Raw genomic sequence first — 13348 nt, 5'->3', positions numbered from 1 at the left:
TTTGCGCAAGGGATCGTAAAATGACGATTTTGTAGTGCACACTCTGATTGGCTGCCTTGTTGGTTTGCATGAACAAGGCTTTAAGAAATTATAATTATAAAAGATTTTTTGAGCTATGTCAATGCCATGTGCTTTTAAAATCCGATAGTATTATTTTTATTTCATTTTTCATTGAACAGACACTAGTATGAATACATCTAGTACATGAAGTACGTCACCCACACCAATGCAGTAAACCCGATGCTGTGTGATCACAAACGCGTTCTGATATTGCAACAATACAACATGAACTTACTGATATTTCCTCAAGAAACTTTCTCATGTTTACGAATTCCTTTTCCACAAACCCGTTCATGAAGCCCATGTATTCTTCTTTTCCACCAAACCTGAAATGTGAAGAAAACCTTTCTTATAAAAGTGTGCAATACCTTACAATTCTTACACTCTCATTTTCGGACTTACTCGATTCACTTAACTGGCAGCCGGGGTTTTGGCAGAAAAGAGCGATCTCTGTTGCCGAGCCTTCTCTCGCTAAGACAATCAAGCATCAGTTCGGGTACGAGAGGGCCTGCCGTAAATCGACTCCAAGGAAGAAATTGGTATTAAAAATAATTTCCTGCATCCTTTCTTTGTTCAAATCCAACACAAGCCCCCTTTTTTTATTTGAACGACTTTGAACTGTTACTAAGTCTATTCATGTGACATTTGCATAAAGAATGCTGAAAGCCAACAATTGAGTACATATATTTACCTGGTGAAGTTGGCCAAATTCTGTACTACCTTTGCAATCAGTGTTAAAGCCCTCGAGGTTTGTTCGTCTGGATATTCTGAAACGTGATCAGTAACATCAATAAATCAATAGTTCTTCGCCGGTCGAAACGTCTTAAATCGCAGCAACAACTTTGATCGTTTTCGATAACCTTTAACAACATGTTATTTCCACTTAAAGGAATGAATTAAATTTAACTCACCTTGTACTAAGTGAAACAAACTTGGCGATAGAATAGCAGGACACAAAAATCGCAGGAAGATTGATCCACTGCAAACAAAACAAGAAAGGATACTTTCAAATTCTTCTTAAGTATTGCCATTTTTAACTTGGACTGCAAGTATAGAATTTTGAATTATCAATTTTTTTTTTTGGAATTATCAAAGTTACGCTTACCTGATTAACTTGGTGCTCAGATCCTCACTTCTTCCTTCGCACCATCGGCGAAATTCGTGGAATGTTATTCGAAGATCGCTGAGAAAAAGATGCAGAGATTCATGTGGTTTAGCTTATTTTTTTGTTCTGTTTAGAATCTTTGTTTATTGTATACATTTTTTTCTTTATTTTCACAGTATTATCTTCTGGCAAAGCATTGCTAATTCACACCAAAAAACATTGGTTTATTTGTTAAAATTGGGTCAAAGCTCTTCCAAAGAGAGGATCGTCCTCTTTTAACGGGTTCTTTGCAACGCTGGAAATGGAGACTTCACAGTCTAAGTGCACGATTTAAGTCAACCTTTTGTTTTCTTTAGTTATGCCTTCCAACAGAGGCTTCCCGTCAGAATAAGGAGTTCCCACTCCTTGTGGGGCTCAAACGTTTGCAATCTTATATAAATGGCACTAGTGACTCATTCTACCGATATGGAAATGCAAAGAGACATGGTAAAACGTGAAAAATCAAATGAGTTCCTGGTAGGTCACGTGTTACGCTCTCACCTTGGAAACAGACATGCTGAACACATGATTAGGCTCCAGGCTTTCTCCACAAACGTTTTCAGGTTCTCCTTATTGGATTCGATGTTCCCGGTTGTTTTCTTGGACGGGTCGACCTGAGAAAAAAAGTCGTTATACAGATTTTAACAGCCTAAAAACTCGTACAAGACTGCAGGTCAGACTTGTGCATAACTATTATAACTAATTTCTAATATTCTAGATAAAGTTCTCATGATGCTATATGGGAGAACGTAGTGTACCAAAACACCAATGTGACCTTGTTAAGTCCTTTAACTTTCATAACATCTCTGATTGAATATGTTCGAGGGTCTTTTATAGGAGAGGTGGAGATGGGAGAAGGGTGTAAATCTACCCACTCTATTTACTGCCCAAATCCCGGTCCCATTACTATATTTTGGTTGCTGTTTCCCAGTCGCAGTTAACTAATCTCGTTTTCCCAGTGAAAAAAAACAGGCAAATCCCAGCTCCCATTTACCCTTCAGACCCCTCATGTTTGGGGGTTTATAGAGAATCTTGGTTGCGGTCGATCCAGGGGTTCAATCAGATTGCTTGTTCCCCTCGAAACAAGCAAAACATTTACCTCGCAATCGTCTTCAGACTCATACACAGACTGAACAAACTCTCCGAGGGTTTCCTGTAAATACTAAAAATAATACAATGTTGGTCATTATTAGCTGTAATCTAAAACAAGTAAAACACTAAAAACAATACATGAAGGGAACTAAAAAATATGAAAATGTTAAAAACACTAATTTACCGATTCTCCGATCATTTTCATGTAGGAATCCATGGCTTTTGTCGCGAAGGAATTACCACGAAATACAAGGTTTTCATCCTCTGTATAAAGGGAATTTAAAAATTTCAAATCAGTCTCAAACAGAAGATTTTCATTCCACGAAAGTTACTGACATCTACAATTTCAGCAAGAAGATAAAAAGAGTTTTGAATTTTACCCAAATTCTTGACTTCCTCCATGACAATACTTGCAAGAAACTCTGTCGCCCTCCCACTGGCTTGAAGTATTCTTAAAAGCACTCTTGAGATCTCGTCCTGTGTTCAGAAAACGGATGGATGAAATTAGCTAGCGATATAATAAGGACTTAGTTAGGAGGGAAACAAATGTTGACAAACCTTTTGCTTGACGCTGACCACTGGCTCCAAGGCTTTGCAAATCGTCATGTAGTTACGGTTTAAATACTGCAGAAGAAAAGATATTGGGATAAATAATGAGAGTGTGTAAAGATCGCTGTATTGTAAAGAATCGAAAAAAAACAGCGTTTTTCTTGTAACATTTTGGAATGTATTAAGGTTTTTTTGTGCGTTTTCCAACCGAGCTCTGAAAGAGGTTTAAGAACTCGTGCATATATATGTTGTAACCAATAAGAGCGAAGACGTTTTCTTTTCAGCCAATCAGGTGCCAAAACAAAACCAATAGTGATTACGTTGACGCCACCTTTCCGCTCTTGGCATCAGTTGTACACTAAGCATTCAGTTTCACTTGTGTCGAAAAATACGCAGTTACTCACTGGCATTGCAATAACCACCAGTTTGTTCATTGAGGGCATAAAATTCATTGTATCGTTAGAGGGCGTTAGCGTTAGTTATTATTGTCATACACATAACTGCACATTATAAATGTGCCTCTAAGAAAACAAGAAAAAATAGGCCTACCTCTGACAGCTCATTGTAACACTTGACTGGAAGAATGGAGACTTTCTACATGGAGATAAAAACAAGTCACGTAAATGACAGCGTCTATTGCAATCTAACTGAAGAGAAAACTGATTAACCCTTAGGTGAAACTTATTACTTGTAAAGGAGGGCGTAAAGAAAAGGAGACTAATGTGTCAGATTTACCTGATATTTGAATCTGAGTCTAATGCTGGAAGATTCTCCTCCATTTGTCTTGTTGCTCTCCATGGTAACAGGATACCATTTCTCCACCTCAACACCCATATCCAACGAGTCAACTGACACATCCACAGAACCTGGGACAAATGACAACGAGACGGAGAGACAGTGAGTTCATGCATAACAAATACCAAGGAATAACAATGCCAGTTCTTCTTTATCAAAACTGCTGGTGAGTCGTTTCTAAGGCATTCTAGGAGCATACGTAAAACTAAAAATAATAGACATTTGTTTTCAGTGTTTGTGAAGATAGTTAAAAAAGCTATGTCACGAGGATTTCGCAGATTTCTGATCTTAACTGTTCTGAAATTAGTGGTAGGCATAAAAACATTATCTTTGACCATCTAAAGGAAGATATATCCTTAATTTGTGGATAGAAATCAACCTACGGCTGCAAATATTGAGTTTTTGATGACTCGCAAAAACAACTTGAAAACGTTAGCCTAACTGGCAAGTTGCAATCCGTTTCCATCCGAGCCATCCGCAGCCAGAGATGCTCGTTAACAGTTTTAGTGCTCTTATATAACAATTTTTAATAAAAAAAAATGGACTGTTATTTTAGGTTTCCTGCGACAGAAATATTTTGGTTGTTTAAAACTCTGGTAAAATCCGTGACATAGATCTTTGAGATCTTTAGGGACCGGTCATTATTTATGTAGAGGGGGGGGAGGGAAAAAAAGAAGGGGGGGTCAAGGCTATTTCAGAGTGGCAAGAGGGGGGGCTAAAATTTTTTATAAAGAAGTTTAGGGGGGATAAGCAGTTTGAGGTGGGTAAAACAGTTAAATAGAACAGTGCAAACACCATATGTGAAACAGTGAGATGCTAAATTGTACAATTTTATGCTATTTCTATTGTTTTCTTTTGTTTAAACTCCACTATTATGTACAACTTTAGTGATTTGCATTTTACAGAAATACTGTTTTCACTCTAAACTCCATTGTTATCTTAAAATTAATTTTAGTTAATAAAGAAACCAGACCTTTATAATCTGCTTTAATAGACCCTTTGCATAAATGGCGTCCTCATTTGAATAACAATACAGATACATCCTAAGCCTCACGTTCACGTGAAAAATCCTTTGTTAAAAAACACCCACACAAGGCTAAGGATGTACATAGTATTGTTATTCAAATTTGGGCGCCATTTATGCAAAGGGTCTATATCTGGTTTGACTGAAATTATTTTCTTTTTACAAAATGATTATCACTGCAATAGCCCAAGAAGTAATAAAACATGATATTTATGACAACAAGAATTCAAAGTAATCCCTTTACAACTTTAGGAAAATCATTGGAAAGGAATTATATTTTGCATGGATATTACATTTGTGTTCACCATGAGAGCATAATTTGTAAAAACTACCACTTTTCCCAAGTTAAGGAGTTATTAATAGAGGTATGTTTACTATACACATAACTCATCCAAAAATTTGCCCTATTGCTGGACAAGTATCCATAGCAAAGAAGCCTTGGTTGACTAAGTGTTGATCCAGCCTTTTTGCATTAGAACAAGTGTGCAATTAAGATTGTATGTAACATGCATTTAATAATAAATTACTTGAGGCATATAAAGGGAGATATGAGGTGGGGGGGGGGGGGTCATCACGTAAATATTGAATAAAGAAGGGGGGGTCACTTGCTACTTACATGGCCTGGAGGGGGGGCCTTACAGAAATTTTGATCTTTCCAACATATTTTTCCCTCCCCCCTCTACATAAATAATGACCGGTCCCTTAGGGTGTGACTGCATTCCACTTCCGAATGTGAAGTCAAAGTAGAAGGAAAGAACTGAAATTTCTCACCAACAGGCTTTCTCTTCTCCTTCTTGTTTTTGCCATCACTTTCTTTGTAGATTTGCACCGTAATAGTCTTGACTTCAGGTAAATCACTGAAAGTAAGCATACTAAATCGATTACTCATAATGTAAAATAAAAATGGTTTAAATAAACGTAGTAACTTTTTTGCAAAAAAAAAAAAAATGTTACCAGTTACAAGAAAAACCATCTTAGATTTGCATCACAGCGCTCAATTATAACGCATATCTTTAACTCACTTGAAAGCAAAATTTTCTCCCCAGAAAAGAATATCTGATTTGGTCTTGGAAGACGTTTTAGCGTAGATGACTTTGTCGAAAAACAGCTCACAGTAAAACCTGCAAAACAGAGAAAAAAAATAACAGCTTAATGATTATGTTATAAAATAGCCAGAAATGTCCGCGCCCTCTGATTGGTCAACCAGGTCTTTAAAGCTATCGCAGCAGCACAACGTAGCACACAATAACACATGTTTACATAGTTTTATCAAGCACACAATATAGTTACATATCAGTGTTACTGATATGTCAGTATAGACAGGGAATGTGAATTTTCCAAAGGGTTTGCTACCAGCCGGCTTCGGATGAAAAAAGAAATAGGACAACACCTAAGTAGTTTTTGAAACATGTTTCGAATTTTTCTTAAAAATCTGATTAAAAATTCGAACTTACGTACGCGTTATTCAAAACTTTGACTATTGGTGAAACCTTTCAGTTTTCTTAATCGTTCATTCACATTGTCACGTACTGGTAAAGAATGCAAGGAAACCCGCGAAATTACCGTGACCCCAAAATTCTCTGTCATTACCTCAAAAGTTTCAGTTGGTACCTCGGCGGTTAGTTATTTTTTTCGCATCCTGCGTTGTACAAACACTTCAGTTTGACTCAGCGTTGGAAAACATCGTAAAATGTCACGTCATTTCACATATCATAATTTTTACCACAAATACTACCACTGATAATTTTTTTGCCTTACCGTCGTTTTGGTTTGTCAGTGAGTCCTTTTGCCTCCACAATCCAAACTGTTAAGCCGATGTCCGTCCTGTACTGCACGTCTCTGGTCGGTTGAATCGACTTCTTGATGCTGTGATGGAAGAAGGAAAACAAAAATTACTATTTGATTAAGTTGTTAACTTATCCGATCCACGGTGGTAAAAATTTCACTATATTTTCGGTGTCTTGTGTCCACCTTAATCAGAGTGAAATAAAGTTTGTTCTAGTTATACATTTACATTAATATTTACTACTTGTATTCTGTTTTTATAACCCCGCTGAAACATATTGAATTGAAGAAAAAGATAAATTAATTTACTAACGCATATGTATATATCTCATTGTTTCTGAGATCTTCCATGGGTCGAAATTCATATAAAACACAAAATCTACAGCCGATGATCGCCATTAGTTGAAAAAGTTGTAAGTAGGCGTTGCTTATACGTTTTTAAAAGCAATTGCCTCAATTAAGAGCACGAACACACGATTACAGATTCCCGATCTAATTAATTATAAAGCCAAAGAAATTTCGAGAAATATTTAGTAGTAAATTTTGTTTTTACCTGGTCAGTATAACTCTTTGTTCACGGACCATTTTGAAATTTTAAACTTTTTAGGGTTAAATTAAGGTATTAACCCAGACTTGGCGAATTCACTGGGCGACAATGACGAAATTTTCTTTCTTGCATGATCATTTAAGCTTTGAATATTGCTGTCAATCACTACATACGAAAGCAAAAGCGAGTTCGAGTCCCGCTTTCTCGATGTTTCTAAGCCTTGCGTAACTGCTTAATACGGCGGAAGTTGGTTTTTATTTCATGTCTCGCTGTCTCAAGCATTGTCTCGTTTGTGTGCTATGTATTTCCTGATCATCGATTATAATCTGCTAGTATGACAACAATATTTAATTTTTTGCACTTGTGTTTCTGACAACGTCCGCACGCAAAAAGTAAACTCTAGTCAAAGTAATTTTATAGGAGAAGATCGATGTTTTTTTCCATCTTTTTTTGGGTATCGCTCTATGGACACCGTCGAGTTATGACGTAACATGGCTGTTGCACTTGATGACGCAGAAAACTCAAGCTTTTCTTTCGATCGTTTATTTCACAATTAGCTATAATAGCTGTGAAAACAGCAAACGAAAACACCAACCGCTTTCGTCATAAGCCAAACATTCTAAAGCTGCGGTAACTTGCTATAAAAGCTGACAGGACGTCAATGAAACCGAAAGGTTTGAGCGGAAGTCGCGATGACTCACATCATAATACATCTAAACAGGTGCTCAATGCAATTCAGTGATCTGAGGGTGACTATGTACTGACGACATAGCGCCATTTAGAAGAAGATATATTTGAAGATGATTCCAGGATGAGAAGAAGAAGAATAAAGTTTATTAAGTTCCCCGAAGGGATCTTCATTTTCAATTTACATGATTTTTAAAAAAGAAAAGGATAAAGCTAGAAACGGTTAGCGCTGATTACGGCTAGCCTGCAGTGTTGTCATGGAAGAATTTTGATTTCGCCAAAATTCATTTCGTTCCCCTGTCACTGATGCAAACAGAGAAGGAAGTCCCTTAACACTCGCTGACCACTGAAATAAAAACAAAGTCCGTTTATGGCGTGTTAACATGTCAGATATATTTCATGGATGACACTGCAATCGCCCACAGCGGAAACCCGGTTGTCAGACTTTTTTGTCGTATTGTCGTCCACTTCCAAAACAAGCAAATAGACTTCTACAATAACTTGAATTTCAATTAATCGAAGCTTGCATGTAACACTTTTTATTTTTGCCGAATATATCGATACGTTTAAAACGCTTAAGAGGAAACGTTATATTATTTTGGGCGAGTCTGACCCCATTAAATCATATTGGTTGAAAAGAACATAAAGTTAACGGAATAGGATGCGGAAAAGGGAGACGGCTGGCCAAATTTAGACAAGATTTGCACTAAGTTTTGTCGGGTCAAGGAGTAAGTTAAGGCAGAGTTATACGGGATGTTGGTCTATACTACTCAAAAATTCCCTTTGTCAGCGTAACTTATTTTGAGTTTTCTACTAATACCGTCGATAAGAATCGCCAAAATATGATAGCTACTGATAAAACTAAACTAACGTTTTCACGCTGACTGCGAATTAATATCCGCTGAAATTTACTGTCCATGGTTTTATTCGCCCTGGAAGTTTTAGTTAGGCCCCAGCTTGTGAAACACTACTTTTAACCTGAACATAACCAAACAAACTCTCAGATGGGTATTCAGGGAAGGAACACCGTGGAAAGGCCAAGAAACCCTGGCGAATCGAACGGAACATACAGGATGGCTACATGCGCATGGGATCGGCCGGCGAGAACCGCCCAGTTCAGTACATGGCTAGATGGAGGGGGATTGTGAAGGAACTATGCACCACGTGAGAAAGTAGTAGAAGTAAAAGAAATTTGAATTGACTTGTAAATTTGTAACAATGAATATGACATGTTTACCTTACAACCCATTTCTCAAGCTCCTGCGAGCTTCGACACGAGAAGTACTTGGTTTCATGAGGCGTGGTCACTTGGAAGCAGTGCTGCCTCGAGAGAATGCTGGGATGGATGGGGCGGACTGTCACGTGACCGCTGATCGACAGATCCACGCTGTCCTGTGTAAAAGAAAAAATACAATAAAAACTGATAAGCGAATAAAATGTTCGAAATGGCAAGTTTCCCAAGTCAAAATTATCTTGTTTCTTGTGGGACCAGACTTGAACAGTCGGGGTAATAAGTGCCAGTTTTGGCAAGTCATCGTTGAAGCACTCGAAGAATTTCCAAATTATTCCATCCAATCAAAAAACTAGCGCGAGCGCTCACGAGTACTCCGAAAGCAATCGCGCGTACAAATACGTCATGTTGCCTAGCAACTTCTGGGACGAAAACCGCGGGCTCAGTCACTTCTCGGAGAAGTGAACTCGCCATCAATTCGCACTTGTTCCCCCGACTGTAAAAGTGTTTTGCATGTTACTTTAATAGCAACAAAAAAGACCATTGATGATCAAACACCTTTTAGTCCGCGAGAACTACAATAATCGAACTTTATTATACGATGTTCAGGGAGTAATTGCTATCTGTCATCCTTACATAACAGATATTCTGCGATATACGTACTTTGCCAAGATTTTTCGTTAGTCTTGCAAAGGGCTGCATAACCATAGTTCTTTTAGCCGTAATATTTGTTTCGTTGGCTAAGTATCAGGCGATATTCTACAATATCAAGCAGGATAATTGTTAAGTATCCCGTGCGAGATAACTTAAATTTGGTGAATCCCATGTGAGCATAAAACAACAAATGAAAGGGAAGCATTAAACCAAACCGAATTCCAGCTGTAACATAACAAAGCGTTAAATTGTGGCGATATTTATTATTGTTTGCTTTTCCAACCAATATGGAAACAAATAGAAAACTGATACAGTTAAATTTGTTGACCGTCGCCAAGAAACAGCCAACCAGAGCGAGCATTAGACAAACCAGACTCTAACTATATACAACAAAAAAGAGTTTAATTGTAACGATATGTTTTTGTTTGCTTTACTAACCAATAACATGCGAAACGACTTAAAAACAGTGAGCGAAACATTCAATATAACTGACGGAAACCCCTTACCAATGGAATGCATAGGGATTTCAGAAACGGAAGGGGTCCCTAATGTGACATTCGTTTCTAATTTGCACATTGTTCCCTCAGTAAATTACGGTACCGCACATAATTTACTTGGGCGTAAACAATTTAATGCAATTGCTATATAAAACAAAAGGGTTCTATCAGGGGCCGGGCACATTGTTCAAACAACTGATCGCAGTACAACAAATATTTCCATAAAAAAAGCTTTCAAATTTGGATGCTTGAGACAAAAATAGTGCTTACGAAGTGATTTCTTCGTTCTTCTTACTTATTTATAACAACGTTGAAAAAATCATGGCTTTTATAGTTTTTGTGGGGCAAACGCTTGCAGGATAGTAACAATACTATCTTGGAGTTTACATTTCTTTCTTTGTCGGTGAACAGAATTGCGCCCTTGTCTGTCGTGCGTACTGTTTGGCTGTTTACATTTACCATGCGTGAACAAACTCGACGTGGCGGTCCCTGTAACCCCAACTAGTAACACAAACATAACATGACCCTTAATAATCCACTGATTCAAAAAAGGGAAATAAATTTTAATCATTCGACGTGCTTTTATCGGGTACCATACACGCAAGAAGGAACTTTTAGCAATAAGTTCTCTTTCAGCTATCCAGCTTTCTTTAAGTACACAATGCATTCTAAAATTTAACGTAGCGTTTCACATTTATTTAACATTTGAAACGAAAATGCCCCTGAATTTTATCACGATTCGCGTGATGGCACGGTTATCATGAAAGGCTTGAAAATTGCGCAGACCAGTGTTGCATCTTAGTAGAAATGTAATTCTCATCCATAAGAAACTCGAAATGCTAATAACGATGACTTTTGAGGGCAGGACTCACGATGAGAACGTTGAAACTGTTATCTGATCTACCGAGCGTCGTGTGTATTCACGAACGTATAACGTTCACGAAAACATAAACAGACATAAAAGATATCTAGGCTGACTCTTCAAACAATAATATAAACTGATTTGACTAGCACTGTGACCCGTCATAGACTAGACCCTCATATAGCTTCAGTACTTTAGAAGCACTACTTACAACAATAGTTCACTTACTGATGTTGTTTTCATTTTGCTATCCAGTCCTTCGTGGGACCTCCATCTCGGAATAGTAGAAGGTGGACTCAGGCTTGAAAAACCACTGCAAATTGAAGTAAAGATTTAAGAAATGACTAAAAAACTCCTGCTTAGTTGTCGATCTTTTTGTATCGCATCCCCCAACTCAAACGGTTTTTAGCATATGATCAAACAGTAAGCTTGCTGTCAGCATAGATCACTCTTAATTTATACAACTGTCGCGAGCGCCCAATGATGGGTGAATTAGTGATTACTTTCAATGTAATTAACTTAACAACGATTTGGATGAAATTATGCTTGATTTTTGTGAAGCGGCTAATTGGGTGAAGAATTAAAGCTTTTTCCTAAACAGGGGGTAATGGAAATTGCCAACAATAAACAGCGAAAAAAAGAAAATAGAAAAAATGCAAAGCGCGATTGAAGGAAAATTAATTTATGCATAGCAGTGTCTCTAGGTGTTCTTTGGGGTGTATTTTTGGAACAATGACTTGTACAGTATAGTCATCGACACTTGATTTTTTTATTATTTGCGAAGTAATCTACGAAAAATATATATCGTGTATTGTTCAAGTATTACTTCTGAAGAATGCTTTGGAGTAAATGGCTGCGACTGAATTATTTTTTACAGTTACACAGATTTTAGCGCAAATTCCAATGGCGGAAGAATTGGTATGACGTTGTGCATAAGTACATGACCACACAACATCTCGATAGATCAAACAAAGTGAGCAAACTATCTTCGTACGCTCTACCTTAGACGATAGATTTGTACTTTTTTAACTTGTACAACTGCGAGAATGTAAAGGTTGTGCTGCATGGCACATAAAATTAGATTCTTGGCAGGGAGTATTAGACAATAACCCAAAAAAATACTATATATACAATGACAAATCCTTTCGTCCACACACCGGCTAAATCAAAGAAAAGAGCGCAGGATATGAGAGCATCACAGTAAAGCTCTTGGAGATGCGTCAACTACGTCAACAATGGAAACAGGCGAAAAAATTGGAACGCAGAGACTGCTGCACGAAAACATAGCGTTCAACGTGTCGAGTCTGTAAAGTAACTTCAAAAGTAATTTGGGTTTGAATCATAATAGACTTAACGTTGATGCAAACGAACTGCCGAGGAAGTTAAGTTACAAAAGGTTATATTGCGGCACGTTTGCACCACTTGACTTCCTGTCGTCAATAGAACCCAAAAACGGCTTTCTCAGGCAATATCTAAGTCGTTGATAGCATCTTACCGTGTTATGGCCCTGACGGTTTGAGTCGCCTCCGACGCGTAAATACTGGGAATCTGCATATTTTGTGCAAATTGTGAGCCGTTCATGACATCTGCCGTCACATTAATTACCACAGTTTGCTTCTAATTGCCGCTACGGAAAACTGCCTAGCACCTCAAGATAACATATCCGAAAAAAACTTTGTATACTTCACTGCAAGATCTTTGGCATAGCGAGAGGTTTCAAATCAAAGGGATGGCGTTTAAAACAATTACAATGCAAAGGGATTAGCGGGTTTGTTCGGAATTTTCACGGCTTTTGTATAAACGCTTAGTTAAGTTTATTAAAGAACAAAATTGCTTAAAGACTCGACCACCAATAGGAGTGAAGCAGTGATTAATAGCACCATGCAAACAGGTTTTTAATGAAGGTAATAACTGATATAATTGCCAATTCTTTATAACATTCTGTGACTTATTAAGCTCAATTACGCGATTAAAAAGAGATTAAAAACCTCTCGTAAGAATGGTTTTGAAAAATGACTTTCGTGACGGGATATTTACGCGTGTAATTTGCGGCGAAAGGAATTCAATAACGCGGAATTCTTGTTAAAATAAAAACGTTAAATGAAGAAAAGTTCCAGGTGTATTCTTTGTTCTCCTAAATTTTTTGGGATAATATGTCCGATAAACACTGTGCAAAAAGAACGGGAGGCAACCAAGCCTTTAGTGCTGGGCCCTCACTTCGTCGCCGTTAGTACCAAAGCTGTGCTCTTTGAGTAACTGCAGGGTGCCCAAAGCCTCTTCTGTAACAAATCTTGGGTGCCCAGCTCTTCAAAGCTTTCAGGATAACAAACTTATTCAAGTCGCCCAAAGGCAAAAGTAAGTTGCCTGTGACACCAGGGTTCTGCTAGAGCACAGCTCTGGTTACTCATGCGCACTTTATGC

The 13348-nt window shown here is 37.7% G+C and overlaps 1 protein-coding gene across 1 annotated transcript; it reads right to left on the bottom strand.

Annotated features, from left to right (window-relative positions):
* Nucleotides 1-295: 295 nt before the first annotated feature.
* LOC144640340 (disabled homolog 2-interacting protein-like) lies at nt 296-12596 on the bottom strand (the record flags this gene model as incomplete). Its single annotated transcript, XM_078499512.1, has 17 exons — nt 12423-12596; nt 11156-11240; nt 8921-9075; nt 6423-6530; nt 5687-5785; nt 5436-5521; nt 3581-3711; nt 3395-3439; nt 2855-2920; nt 2677-2773; nt 2481-2560; nt 2304-2366; nt 1706-1818; nt 1166-1243; nt 972-1039; nt 752-827; nt 296-386 (listed from the first exon to the last, which is right to left on the bottom strand). Coding segments are annotated over exons 1-17 (1527 nt in total), but the record flags the coding sequence as incomplete, so codon positions are not given.
* Nucleotides 12597-13348: the final 752 nt, after the last annotated feature.

This window comes from Oculina patagonica, unplaced genomic scaffold (assembly GCF_052425735.1).
Source record: "Oculina patagonica isolate OP01 unplaced genomic scaffold, crgOcupat unplaced262, whole genome shotgun sequence".
NCBI lineage: Eukaryota > Metazoa > Cnidaria > Anthozoa > Scleractinia > Oculinidae > Oculina > Oculina patagonica.
The sequence above is the reverse complement of the archived record's forward strand: the minus strand, read 5'-3'. Positions and strand labels throughout refer to the sequence as shown.